At 36.1% G+C, this 15,733-nt stretch overlaps 1 protein-coding gene across 2 annotated transcripts in view; it reads right to left on the bottom strand.

The window, feature by feature from the left end:
* Hmgcr (HMG coenzyme A reductase) overlaps nucleotides 1-15,733 on the bottom strand; it is a 183,699-nt gene that overhangs the window by 15,978 nt on the left and 151,988 nt on the right. For both annotated transcript variants that reach the window (XM_090373218.1, XM_090373217.1), the window contains exons 16-17: nucleotides 10,474-10,579; nucleotides 777-883 (exon numbers count right to left, since the gene is read on the bottom strand). In XM_090373218.1, coding sequence (XP_090229344.1) covers nucleotides 777-883; nucleotides 10,474-10,579 — 213 coding nt within the window. The remainder of the gene's footprint in view (nucleotides 1-776; nucleotides 884-10,473; nucleotides 10,580-15,733) is intronic.

Here is a 15,733-nt window from a genome sequence, read left to right as displayed (position 1 = left end):
GAGAAAAATATTTAAAAATGTAGAGAAATAAAGTATTTCTCAAATACTCCCTAGTATTTGAGAAATACTAACTAACAAGTTTCATGTCTGTTAAAGTTGACTTCTAGCTCATTTAGCATTTAAACATCAGTTAGAAATAAGATATCACAGATTTTAAACAGAATGCCATCAAAAAACTGTAGCCATTCTTTTTTTAAAATGAACTTAATAAAAAAACTAAATTGTGATGTGGACATTCGGATTGTTACAGATAAAAAAAAAAAAGTTAAAACAAGCTGGATACAGACTTAGTTTCCCCACAGAACTGGCACAGTCATTCATCAGCAAACCTTGCTTTGAAATGGAATGAGAAAAGCACTGGCAGCAATTTTCTGAAGTTGAAATATTTACAACTGCACAAGAATCCATTTCCCACCTTTCCACACCTCTGATAAATTGAGTGAGTTTAATTGTTATACTTTTTTTAACCTCTTCAAAACACAACCTCCAATTATCTTTATTGCTCTTTTCATTCTTTTTCTGTACAGAAAGGCTGCCTGATGATGTCAGTTCTGAATGAAAACTTTAGTCTGATTTTTAATTTGTATTTTCTGAATGTGTAAAAATCAAAAGGTATTTTAATTCTTTTCTATTATGTAAAATTATAGGGAAATGGTTTTAGTTTTTCAGGTGAGTTCCATTTAAAGAATAACGTTACCCTGTTTTCCACCATAATTCAGAAAACAGAATTAGGGGCATATGCCAAAAAGTTCAACATTTATATATCATTAACTTACCAATTTACAGCAGAAGGCTTCTTATCAGTACAATAGTTTCCACTCAGACTTATAATTTCTAAAGAGGAAAACATTTCTTGGAGTTTTCTCAGGGAAATTTCTGTGCCCTGTTACCAGGAATAAAAAAATTAAAAAGCTCAAAAACATAGCATATGCTGTTAATATTAAAATACATTTATATACATAAGTATTTTAATATATGCAGTTACATATATATAACTATGTATATTAAAATAAGAAAAGAAAGTTACCTAGTTTCCTTTTCAGAAGCAGAAATAAAGTGAACCAAGTTCCACTTTAACTGTAAAATACAACAGACTAGCTGCTAGTTAAAAAACTAACAGCTAAACTAACAAAATCTAAAGAAGTGCATCCAATTTTTTTTAATTGGATACACTTCCTTAGATTGTTGGTAGACAATGCAATGTTGAGTGTTTGGTGTGACATAAGCACTGGGAAAGGAAAAATGAGAGTAGGTGTGTGTTATAGGCCTAATTAATCTGATTAGTATAATGAGCAATTGTGCAGAGAAATAGAGTGGACCAGTAAATCAGAGTGTCTTATAATGGGGGATTTTAATTTTCCAGAGATTGACTGGAATTTGTGGGTTGGTCATTTGCACACTAGCAAGACTTTTGGGGATTTATTGGATGATTGTTTTCTGCAGCAGCATGTCTGGAAGGCAACTAGAGGGAGTAATATTCTTGATCTGATTATCAGTAGTGATTCTTCATGCATTAAGAATCTGCAAATAAAGGAACCACTAGATGGCAGTGATCACAGTGTGCTGTAGTGGGATTTACTCAAAGAGGTAACTACCATCAGGGGTAAAGGGAAGGATTTTTGCTTTCATAACGGTGACTACGGTGGTCTGAGACAGTATTTAAATTCTATAAGGTGGGACCAACAACAAATTCAAAATAGGAAGCATTCAAAGAATTAATCTTGGAAGCTAATAGGCTTTTCATACCAACTAAGAAATATTGTTCAAGATTTAGGACTAAATAGATGTCAGATGAACTAATTAAACATGTGGTAGAGAAGAAAAATGCATGGGATACATATAAATTAACAGGTGACACAGAAGCCTATGATAGATAGGCTTCTGTGTCACCTGTCAACAAACTTGCTTCTGTGTCAACAAACCAAGTTACAAAAGAGCAGGCAAAGGCAGATTATGAGAAGTCTTTGGCAAAGGATGCAAAGAAAAACAGCAAAGAGTTCTTTACTTATGTAAATTCTAGAAGGAAGAGAATGAATCAGATTGGTCCACTTGATATCGATGATCCAACTGTTGATGATCCTGCTCAAGTAGCTAACAAACTAAATGAATATGTTGCATCTACATTCACACATGAGAAGTTATTCAGGGAGGGGAATGCCAGAGGTGTATTCAACTCTGGCAGTAAGCTAGATAATCTCGTAATAACAAAGTAAAGTGGAGAAAATGCTGAAGATAAACATAAGGCACCTGGGGTGGATGGAATCTATCCAGTTATATTAAAGGAGGCAGCAAAGGAAGTAAGCAAACCCTTAGCCATAATTATGAAAGCTTCCTTGGACTCAGGGGAGGTAACTCATGGGCTGGAAATGTGCAAATGTGACCACAATCCACAGAAGAGGATCAAAGGGAGACAAGTAATTACAGACCTGTTAGTTTAACTTCTGTTCCAGGGAAATTAATGGAGGCATTGGTTAAAGAAGCATTGCAGGATCATCTAGATAAGACTTCAGTTATAGCTCAGACACAGCATAGGTTTGTTAAGGGGAAGTCTTGTCTTACCAATTCGATTGGATACTATGATGTAGTCACAAAGGAACTGGATGCAAAGAATAATTTTGATATCATATTTGGATCTTAGAAAGGCTTTTGATACTGATGCACATGGAAGGCTGCTGTACAAATTGGAGCAGTGTGGCATTGGAGGCAAATTGCTGCTATGGATAAAGGGATGGTTCAGTGGGAGAAGACAGAGTGGTAATCAATGAACACTGCTCTTCATGGACAAATGTTATTAGTGGAGTTCCCCAGGGTTCAGTGTTAGGTCCATTGTTGTTTTCTGTATTCATTAATGATGGTATATCAGGCTTAATGTCCAAGTTTGCAGATGATACGAAGGTCAGCAGGGTTGTTAATGACACTACGTTGCTGCAACAGGATCTAGAAAAGTTGAGCAGATGGGCTGAGAGGTTAGCATTAGCATTAGTAGAGGCATTTGATGCAAGAAAGCAAGCTTATGCAGCATCAGCCAAAAAAAAAAAAAAAAAAAACCCACTTCCACTTCACCCCTCTGTTCGTTCAAAATACCTGTCCAGCTGAGCCTTATACTTATTTAGGCTATCAACCTCCACCACAAGGGATGGGAGTCTGTTCCACCAACCAACCACCCGCTTAATGTTAATGTTAAACCCGTTAATGTTAAACTTCAGGTTGCACCTGAAGTTTAACATTAACAAATGTAAAGTACTGCATATGGGAAGCAGTAACCCCAGAGCAATGAATCAACTCTGTGGTACTACACTGACAGTGGTAGAGAGCAAAATGGACTTGTGGGTAATTGTGCAGGCAGATATGAAGTTTTCTAAGCAGTGCAGATGGTCTGCAAGAGTAACTCATGGTGTCTTGTCAATGATATACAGGAATTTTTCTAGCAGGGATAAGGAGGTGATTATCCCCTTGTATAAGACAATGGTTAGGCCACACCTTGAGTACTGTATACAGGTCTGGAGGCCTCATTTTTAAGAAGGATGTAGAGCTGTTGGAACGAGTACAGAGAAGGACAAGATTTGTGAATGGAACAAAGGGTTGCTCTTACGAATGAAGGCTTAAGTTGTGCATTGAATTGTTTGAGCATGCTCAATGCTGATGGAATTCTTCCTCTTGCTCAGAATAACTGCCTGAGAGGGCATAAATTCAATGTGAAGAAGTTTGCCTTTAGCCAGCAGTTGGAAGTTTGTTCCAGCAATCAACCATCTGTTGTAGAAGTTGATAGCTTAAATAGATTCAAGGCAGAACTAGACAAACATTTGGAGTGAGTGGATGGATGAAATGAGAAGGGTGTACTTGTTTTTTTTTTTTTTTTGGCTGATCCTATATAAGCTTGCTTTCTTGCATCATGTGCCCTTGCTAATGCTAATATTATTATTAGACATACAGTGCAAGGAAGCCTGAGGCTTATGCTGCACCAGCCAAAAAAAATTTCTGAATTATTGAGAGAGAGAGAGAGAGAGAGAGAGAAGGAATCACCAAGAAAAAGAAGAATGATGATATCCAGTGCAGAACCCTAGGTGTGCTAAGCCCATACTCACCAGATATGAGTCCCTGGGGTTATATTGGTAAATGAATAACACAATTGACTTTAAATTTTTATTTAAAAAGATCAATAAGTTGTGGAATATAACAAGAGCAAACTTTAAGTAATATAATAAATATTACTGTACGTAGCCTCACTTTCAATCAACACAGGCAGTGAAAGCATTTTGTTAAATTAAAATATGAATTTAGCATGGTGTGATCAACTAATGACAAAACATTAAACACTTTTTAAACCACACACAAATTGTTGCTAACTGTAACAGGTTTCTCTTTTATGTGCCAATGCTACCTGGATCCAAACAATTAATAAATAAACCAAATTAGACAATAAAATAAATCCATTGGCTCTTGTTTGCTAATTTTGCTATTCTTTTTGTATTATGATTTTGTCTAATTTTGTTTTATTTAATAGTTTCTTGGATGCAAGTAGTATTTTTTAACCATATGCAGAAATTGCAGTTAGCAGCAATTTATGCACATGGTAAAAAAAAAAAAAAAAAAAATTAATCTGATAAATCATCCTGGGAAGGTTTGGTTTTCTGAAATTTTAACCATCGTGTAACTCCAGGTAAGCAGGATGTTGCATCAACATACAGCCAAACCTTGCACTCCTTGTCAACATTATCTAGGCTGTCTATGGTCTTTACCATAGTGCAAAATTGACACCCACCTCTAGAAAGGATCCCTGGGTTTTTATGGCTCTTTGAAGTTTCCTTATATTTCAAATTTGCCTCTCTGTTGACTATTATTCCTTTCTCAAAGGATCTCTATCCTTTTTACACTTCACATGCTTTGGGGGAGGGAGCATTGAGGACTAATCTCTGTAATCTTAGACTTCAATTTGATATTCCAAGGGCATTCATCATCTGAGAGGTTATACATTTATCAGGTCTAATCATGTTGACAATAAGCCAATATTTTCAGTGATGCAAACAAATGTTGGTCTCCCTGGTCTAGGCTGGTCAAGGTCAGAATCATCCATTTTTGAATATTCTAACTAGCTGCGTACATTACTCCTATAAACTTAACACGTTCGCTCAGTCAGCATGCTATCGTCAATAGCGCGGCACAGAAGGAGGAGACTGTCGCCAGAAGCCGACTGTGTTTCCATAACGAAAAAGCTTAAAAATTGGTAATAAGGGATTGTTAGGTATACCACATCAATATTCAAGTGTCGTAATAAGCAGTTTCCAAAAGATTTTGAGATTTATGCGCCAGCACGTGATAGGCACTGGAGGTCAAATTTGGCTTTAAATGCTGCATCACGTGCTGGCGGGTGACACAAAAACATAATAATATAGTATGTAAATAATAAAACAAAAAAACATAGTAACATTAAGAAATACGTTTTATTTCATACCGAACCAATACAGATTTACAAATACTATGTGTAAGAATGTTACTTATGTATAATGTTCGCACAATCTAAGCAATAGCCAGGTGATCCTTCACAAACACTGCAGATATAGATTGTATCCTTACGTTTCCCTTCGGAATAGCAACGTTTGCATTGCATCCTCAATATCTTTCTACCTTTTCTTTCTTCCCGTGGTTTGAGCACATGTTCCAATTCAGGTACATCATGCACAGTATGAGGGAGATCAGATGGCTGTTTCAATAAAGATCTGATCACTGATAAACGGAAGTCATAAAGTTGCACCTTGTTATGCGAATATTTATTATAGATATGGTGTGCATTGATCATTATTAGTTGCAAAATATGCATAAATATTTTTGTAGGCCACCTAATGGTTTTCCTTTTGCAAGGATAATAGGCAAGCATTTGATCTTGCTTGTCAATGCCTGACATAAACCTATTATACTCAATTATAGGCAATGATTTTGATTTCAGTTCCCCTCGTTTGTTCTGCTTTTCCACCATATCATTTTGGTATTCTGTAGATACGTAACTGACATCTCTTCTGTCGTTCCACTTAGCAATCATTACACCACGGGCACACCTTGATAAAGTTTCCTTTTTCTTCAGCTTTTTTTCTCGAACCTCTTTTGGAAATGTTTTCCTATTACTTCTGATTGTCCCAGTACAATGGGTTTGTCTGTCAGCGAGACACTTAGCAAATTTATAGCTATTGTAATAATTGTCCATAAATATGCTATGCCCGACATCTAACATCCCATCAAGTAAGTTCATGACAACTTTTTTGTGCATATCCTTTTCCACCAGAATCATCCAACATACCGGTAAATAGTTGAAATTTGATAACCATGCCAGTAGGCATTGTGATCATATATAACTTGATGCCGTACTTATGGAGTTTGTTTTGAATGTACTGTCGAAAAACAAGCCTTCAAACGCCACAATATCATAGACTCATCTAAGCTAATCGCACATCCTGGATAATATATTTCCGACATTCGTGCATTGAACAGATTCACCATTTTTCGAATTTTATATAGGCAATCCTGTGGACATACCTCTTTCTTTTCTGGATATTTTGCAAAATGCAAGGCCTGCAGTAATAATAAGAAACGATTCCTGCTCATGTTATCTGCGAACACATGTAATCTGAACAGCTTATCTGTTTTCCAATAATCTTGTATGCGGTTCAGTCGAATGGTTCCCATATGTAAAATTAATACTAAAAATACCAGCATTTCATCTCTAGTGGTGTCCTTCCATGCATTTATTTGAGAATGTTCTTTATTTTCTCGTTGAAGAATTATTTCACGAGCATAAACATTTGTTTGTATAATTATTTCATCCAATATATTGTCGGTCAATAAATGACGAAAGTAATCTATAGGATTATCACCTGGCACGGGTTGCAGCAAAGACTCCGATTTTGTGAAACGAAACTGTTTCATCGATGTTATGTCGTTTTCCAACTTACTGGAATCCTGCAGTGGAAGTGTAGCTTCTTCCACAATATCTTCTTCATCTACACTTTCCGAATCCGAAGCGTCCTTTAGAGGGATAAAATCTTCGTCATCATCGTAACTGATGTCACTGGGATATACGTCAGATAAATCCTCCAACATCTTTGCAATTTCTTCATCTGTAAGGGATTTTTTATATTGCACTTTTCTTCTTTTTGGGCGCGACTGGCCTGCTAAACTGTCATCTGCACAACTCATATTACAAGGCTTTTCCGCACGTCACGTAACAAAATGTTCAACACCACATACAACTACATATAGTTTACACCCTTTACTTGACACCGAAACAAATATACACAGCAGAAACACAATGCCAACTGAAGTTGACAACTTCATACAAAAGTCTAATGAATCCCACGCGTGATTAGCTACTGGGTAATGATGCCACATCCCGCGCCTGATCGGCTCTACAATACTGCAGCAACATCACGTGCTGGTGCGTGATCGGCAGCGAATGTGTTAAGGAAGTTTCTGTGGACTAAAATGAAGAAATATTCATTGAGAGACTACCGACAATTGAGGTGTCTTTTTTGATCAGTCTTATCACCTGTAAAAATATGAAGTAGTAGTTTACAATATTTACTGATAATAATCATAGAATATTTCTGCCAAAAATGGTTACATATATATTTATTACAAATAAATAAAATAAAATATAAATAAATAAAAATAAAATAGAGAATTATAGCTAATTTTGCAATTTTGGCTGATCTTCCTTTGTATATCCAGGATGAAAATATGATAAACAAAATAAGATACAAACTCACTACCTGCTGAGGCCGGAGAGGAACAAGTGCTACTCTTTTCTTACCCCAGCATGGTAATGTATATATATTTCACAATTTAGAGCTGAACTTAGTTCACCATTTCTGTCTACAAGGAAGGAAGGAAAGTTGTTTTCCTCTCCTTGCGCAAATAAAAAACAGTCTTAAGGATTTTCCGCACTTCAATTATTGAAATTGTCGCTTTCAATACGTTTTATATTTTCTTGAAAGACTGACATGAATGAATGAAAGGTATGCCTCATTCATATCATCTTCAAAAAATGTTTGCAATATTGCTGGTGAATCTTCCAGCAACAGAAAATAGAATTTAAACCCTTCATAAAGTTCTAAAATGCGATTTATGGCTGGAAAGAGATAACCATCGTGTTTTGGTATAGTATAAAGGTTGCTTATACTCTGTCTCTACAAAATTGCAAAAGTCCTTTAGTGATTCAACTCTCACAGTATAAATAGAGAAATGATTGTAGATTACCCTAACCAGCATTTCTATATTGCCTGGTAGCCCATCAAAACTATAATGCACAGTATTATTTAAAACGTGTGCTGGACAACCAATTCCAATTAATTTATCTTTTAGTTTAAAATACACATTATTTCTTCCAGCTCTTTTGACACCACCGAAGTTAGTATTACAGTTATCACCAGAAAAAGAGATACATTTAGTTATAACATTCTTTTTGGTTAAAACATCGCATATCATATTTGCAATTGTGTGTGATTGCTCATTGGGTTGATTAATTATATCTAATAATTTACATTTAGTTCCACTGTTTTGATAGTCAAAGTACTGAATTAAAATTGGGAATATTTTCAGTGAACCATGATTGCTAGCATTTGTTGAAATGCTTATATATGGTATGTTCTTTAAATCATTCATTACAAGATCAATTGTATGTGGTCCAAAAATATTATTTATGATTGCCTCAGCCTTAGTCCTGCCACACAACATTTTCTGACAAATATGTGAATCAGGAAACATTCTTTTCATTAGCGGAATCCAACAATCCAGCGAGCGGTATGATATGCTGCCACGCCTTCAGAAGCTCTGATGAGTTTAACATCCTTGTTAGGTACAATAAATTTTTCCAAAACATTTTATGAAGCCGATGCACATCTGGTGTTACGCTTATGTTTTTCAGATGTTCTTTCAAATCAAGTTTTCCTTTATTTGCAACAGAAATAACACTATTGCAAATGATACAGATTACATCATGTTAAGTTTTACCTTTCTTGAATGAAGGATGTTCTTGAAGCATTTCATTAGTTACTATGCACTTCCTTTTTCCCATGTTTTTGCAGCAATACTGCACTATCATACATTGTTTTCTTTTGAAAAACAGTAGCAACTACTTGCCAGGGACAAAAACATAAAACGATACTTTGATATTATCGATGTTTTTGCTGTGATAGTGCGTACTGTGGCACTTTTCTGTTATAGCCACCGTAACTTCTGCGCTCTCTATTGGCAGCCGTGTAAGCTATAATGCTCTCCATTGACATAGATATGACAGCACATGTGGTCTGTAATATTTAATGAAACCCGATGATAGCGCAGCAGTCATGGTGGATATAACAGAAAAGTACCCGTACTGTACGTACCATAATTTGTTTGGGTATCACTCACATTCTTATAAGTGATGCTTAAATGAATACAGAGGGTGTAAAAATTTAAAGCGAATGTAAATCTCAAATTTTAAATAGAAAAACTAGAACAAATTTTAAAAACCTGCGAGGACGTCCGAGGACACCTTAAAAAAGAGGACATTTCCTTGGAAACCCGGATGTATGGTCACCCTACCTTCATCAATCTTGCTGCCCTTCTCTGTACATGCCCAAGCAACTCTACATCCGTCCTAAAATGAGACCTTCATACCTGTACACAGTACTCAAGGTGTGGCCTGACCATTGCCTTATACAAAGGGATAATCACCTTTTCCCTACTGGCAAAATTCCTGTATATCACTGAATTCCCCATGACCTGCTCTGGCAGCCATTTCCTGAATAATGGCAACCATTATTCAGGAAATGTCATACTGACTGCACAATTACTCTCAGACCTTTTTCATTTTCTACCACCTAAGTGTAGTATCACACAATTAATACATTTCTCTGGAGTTATTTCTACCCATATGCAGTACTTTACATTTGTCAATGTTAACCTTCAATTGCCACTTCTCAGCCGAAATTCACCAGGACAGGTGATTATGGAAAAACATTATAAGAGAAGGTGTTAAGCAGACTACTGTTTAGAAATGACCAGAAACTTATAAACCCTAATTGTTATCCAAAAGATTTAAATGTTGAAGTAAGATGTGTTCATATAAATCTTTTTCTGATCATGTATATTATTCATGTTGCCAGAAATTTGGATGGGAGGAAAAAAAAAAGGCATATTTTGATTCAACAACAAAAAAAGAAATGGGCAATACAGCAGATGTGCAGATAAAAACATCCTGGTTCAAACACTGCACATCTATTTTTCAAAATGCAGGAGTTTTTTAAAGTTCATTTAATAATAATTTTTCATTAATTTATTAATATATAAATAATGAATTTGTTTATTCTATCCAAATTTGTTTAATGGTATAATGGTTTTACATTAGTATTACCCTTTAGGAAGAGTTGCGACCTAAAATCAATTTTAAAAAATAAAAAACACCTGTTCACTCAAAAACTCAAAAAACGTAAAATCAAATACCTTTGACAGCATATTCATTCCCATAGCATCACCAGTTGTTGCCATAAAGCGCATAAATAAATATCGTCCTGCAATTCGACAATATACCTTCTGTAACCTTGCAAACCTATAAAATAAAAGAACATGTAGAGATTAGTTTAAAAACACATATCAAATAAAATGCGATTCATTATTTTAAATAAGAAATGTTGCTTTCTTTAAGACTGTGTAATCAAATTATCCAATTTTAATTGTGAAGCACACACTTAATTCCAAAACTAAAAGGAGAAAGAAAATATTTATGCTTATAAACATGTGCAGCATGATTGAGGGGGGGGGGAAATAGTTTGTATATCAAACAATAATAATAAAGAAATGATTCAAAAGAAACTGATACTTTAATGAAATATATAAACATACATAAATGAGCTTTAATGTAACTCTTTAAAAGAAAAGTTTGAAGAGTAACATAGAACAGTGGTAAACAGTAGATGAAATGGTTTCAGTGAAAGTAGTAGTAGTAGCATGTCACGCAAGAAAGCAAGTGCAAAAGCTTATGCAGCATCAGCCAAAAAAAAAAAAAAACAACACACACCATTCCCTCCAAATGCCTGTCCAGTTCCTCCTTAAATTTATTGAATCTATCAACTTCCACAATGACAGATCCAGCAATTAACCACTCGCTGGCTAAATGCAAATTTCGGCACATCTAATCTACGTCTGTCTTTTCTTAATTTGAATTTGTGCCCCCTTAGGTTCGTAATCTGAACAAGTGGAAGGATCCCATCAGAAATCAGCAGGCTCAACCCATTCAAGGACTCATATACCTCAATCAGATGACCGTGTAGGTGCCTAGTCTCCAGTCACTGCAATTTGCAGGACTTAAGCCTCTCTTGGTAAGAAGATTCCTTCATTCCCCTCACCAATCTTGTTGCCCTTCTCTGTACATGCTCAAGCAAATCTACATCCTTCCTAAAATGAGGCCTCCAGACTTGTACGCAGTACTCAAGGTGTGGCCTGAGCATTGCCTTATACAGAGGGACAATCACCTCCTTTTCCCTGCTAGCAAAATTGCTATATATCATTGACAAAACCCCATGACCTGCCCTGGCAGCCTGTCTGCATTGTTCAGAAAACTTCATATCTGACTGCACAATTACTCCAGTTCTTTTTCATTTTCTACCACCTTAAGTGTAGTACCACACAGTTGGTACGTTTCTCTGGGGTTACTTCTACCAATATGCAGTACTTTGCATTTGTCAAGGTTAAACTTCGGTTGCCACTTCTTAGCCCATCTGCCCAAATTTTCTAGATCCTGTTGCAGTAGCACACTGCCATTACTGTCATTAACAACCCTGCCAACCTTTGTATCATCTGCAAACTTCGACACCAAGCCTGATATACCTTCATCAATATCATTGATAAATATACAAAACAACAGTGGACCCAACACCAAACCCTGCGGGACTCCACTAATAACATTAGTCCATGAAGAGCAGCACCCATTGATTACCACCCTCTATCTTCTCCCACTCAACCATCCTTTTATTCATTGTGGCAACTTACACTTAATACCATTCTGCTCCAATTTGCACGGTAGTCTTCCATGTGCAACAGTGTCAAAAGCTTTCCTGAAATCCAAATATATGATATCAAAATTATTTTTTGCATCCAGTTCCTTTGTAACCACATTATAATATCCTATCAAATTTGTCAGACAAGACTTCCCCTTAATAAACCCATGTTGTGTCTGAATTACTGCTGCATTGTCTAGATGATCCTGCAATGCATCTTTAACCAGTGACTCCATTATTTTACCCGGAACAGAAGTTAAACTAACTGGTCTGTAATTACCTGTGTCACGCTTCGATTCCCCCCCCCCCTTGTGAATTGGGGATACATTTGCACATCTTCAGTCTGTGGGGACCTCCCGAGTCCAAGGATGCTCTCATAATTATGGCTAAGGGTTTGCTTAGTTGTTTTGCTGCCTCCTTTAATATAACTGGATAGATCCCATCCACCCCAGGTGCCTTTCTTATGTTTAACTTCAACAATTTCTCCTCCACTTTGCTCTCAGTTATTACAGAATCATTAAGCACCCTGATACAATTTGATAATCTTCTGCCATTTTCAAACCTTAACTCCTCATGTGTGAATGTAGATGCAAAATACTCATTCAGTTTGTTTGCTATCTGAGCAGGATTATCAACAGTCGAACCACCGATATCAAGTGGACCAATCAGATTCATTCCCTTCCTTTTAGAGTTTATATAAGTAAAGAAATCCTTGCTGTTTTTCTTAGCATCCTTTGCCAAAGATTTCTCGTAATCTGCCTTCACCTGCCTAACCTCCTTTGTGACCTGATTACAGACTAGCTTATATCTGCCGTAGGCTTCTGAGTCACTTGATAATTTATATGCATCCCATGCATTTTTATTCTCTGTCACAGTTTTATTAGTTCATTTGATAACCATTTAGGCCTAAAACTTGAACAATATTTCTTAATTAGGTATGAAACTTTTAGTAGCTTCCACGATTACTTCCTTGAATGCTTCCCACTTAGAATTTTCTGTTGGTTGTTTACTGTTTACTGCACAGATGATCCCACTGTACAGAATTTAAAAACTGTCTGAGTCCACTGTACTCACCTTTACGGAAGCAAAAACCCTTTCCTTTATCCCTGATGGTAATTATATCTCTAAGTAAATCCCACATCAGTACACTGTGATCACTGCCACCTAGTGGTTCCTTTATCTGGAAATTCATAATACATGAATGATCACTGCTGATAACCAGATCAAGAATATTACCCTCTCTGGTTGCCTCTCGAACAAGCTGCTGCAGAAAATAATCATCCAATAAATCCACAAAAGTCTTACTAGTGCGTGAGTGACCAACCCACAAGTTCCAGTCAATATCTGGGAAGTTAAAATCCCCCATTATAAGACATTCTGATTTACTAGCCCACATTCTGATTTACTAGCCCACTATTTCTCTGTACAATTGTTCATTGTACTCATTCGAGTCATTAGGCCTATAACACACTCCTACTCTTATTTTTGCTTTCGCAGTGCTTATGTCAGTCACACCAAACTGACTCAACAGTGCACTGTTCATCTATATCAACTGGATGCACTTCTTTTGATTTTATGTTTTTCTTAACTAACAGCATGACACCTCCTCCCTTCCTATCCTGTCTGTCCACATTGTACTCACCAAATTCCAATTCTGCATTCCTAATATCAGTGTGACATCACGTCTCTGATATCCTAACGATATCCGCCTTTGATGTCTTGACCAACACTTCAAATTCATTTACTATACTTCTAGCATTGGTATACATGCAAGCATACATGCACCTATTCCTAGTTACCCTGACACATCCCATATATCCACCGGTTTCACGATGACTGCCATCAGTCCCCGAAACCCCAGTACCCCTTGCTCCTTATTCTAATAGAAGTTGTTTTTTTTTTTTTTTTTTTTTTGGTAATTGTTGGCGCATAGGCTTCTGTGGCCATAATGCACCTCCCAAGGTTTTTGCAGTACTTTGATCCAAGCCCGAGACAGGAATCGAACCCGCGACCTCTGGGTTGCTAGGTAGGCACTTTACCCACCCGGCTAGCCCGGTCGGCCTAATAGAAGTTGTGCAAGAATCAGCTTCACCTCTGCCTGCGGCTACTTTTAACCTTTTAGTCTGTGAATTCCCCCCCCCCAAGCTAGCAGTTTTCCGACACACTTAACACTGCCTCGATAGCATCAGCAAATATTCTTGCACCCTTTCTATTTAAGTGTATCCATCCCTATAGAAGCAGTCTCTCCTGTTAACAAGCATAGACCACGCTGAAAAAAATTCTACCCCTTGAGCCTTGCACATTCCCTCCAGGGCCGAATTGATAGACAAGGCTCTCATCATGTACTCCCTCCTATCGTGTCTGGGCAGAATTGCAGACACTTTCAAATTTAACAAAAGCAAGATTAATAAATTAGGTATTACAGATGCACCTAAAAGTGCAAAGCAGCATTAAAGAATGCCAGAGTATATGTAATTTGTATTAATATTAAATTAAATTGAGTAAGTATAAATGGATGTGAAAGTTACACAAGGTGCCATAATCTATATGGGCGAGGAAAGTAGAAAAAAAGAGTAGTAGATTAGTGAAAGAATGTTAATATCCTAGAGGTTATGATGAATTAAGTAAATTATGGGCTGAATTGCAAAGCCACAATTGTAAAGTGGGGGAAATGTAAAGTAAAATTAGTATAACAAAATATTAATATAATGCAAATAAAAATAAAAATGGTATAAAAATGAAAATATGAAAAATGGTATAGTTGTCATCAGATATGGGGGGGGGAAACAATTTTAATAAAAAGGTCTAATATAGGTAATGTAAAAATTGCTTGATCTGATGTCAAATTAGGTATGACAGGTGCACCATGATTAGGTATTTCATCAGGGGATCATGTATCAGGAACTGTGTTTCTATACTTGTCCATAGTAGTCGAAGAAAAGTGAAAGGCCAAAAAAAAAATAAAATTAAATTAGTACTTTTTAATACAGTATGGACAAGGTATTAAAAAGTACTAATTTCATTTCATTCCTTTTTTGGCCTTTCTTTTCTTCTACTACTATGAAATACCTGATCATGTATCAATATTTATTTCAGCTGACATCAGATCAAGCATTTTTGCATTACCTATATTAAACCATTTACTAAAAATGTTTCCCCCCCCATATCTGATAACTTTACCATTTTCATTTTATTTGCACTTTAGTATTTTGATGTACTAATTTTACTCTACAGTTCTTCCCTTTATAATGGCTTGGAAATTCAGCCCATAATTTTTTCTACTTTCCTTGCCCTTCTAGTTACTGGCACTTTGTGTAACTTTCACATCCATTTATGCATACTTAATTCAATATATTAATACAACTTGTGTGTTTGAGCACGTGCGTGTACATATATATATATATATATATCTCTAACTGTAAAAATATGTTTAATAGTAGACAGAAAGAAAGATGACCATGGATGTAAGCAAATGCATAAGCAATATCCAACACATTGCATAATATAGGGAATGCAATATGGGGGGGTATAAAATGAGCAAAGAAACAAATAACAAAGACAGAAGTAGAAATGGAAGAAATATGTTATGTAAAAATTTATGTATGGGGTAAAGACAGCCAAATTTATAAGCCAATAAGTAATAAATTTAGACCAGCACCACCCGGCCATTTCACACTTTTTTGGCCTTGCCATGGCTGGGTGGTGCT

Source organism: Mastigoproctus giganteus, chromosome 5, assembly GCF_048544385.1.
Source record: "Mastigoproctus giganteus isolate SK-2022 chromosome 5, ASM4854438v1, whole genome shotgun sequence".
In the NCBI taxonomy this organism is placed as follows: Eukaryota; Metazoa; Arthropoda; class Arachnida; order Uropygi; family Thelyphonidae; genus Mastigoproctus; species Mastigoproctus giganteus.
Note: the sequence above shows the minus strand (reverse complement) of the source record. Positions and strands in the feature narration are given on the sequence as shown.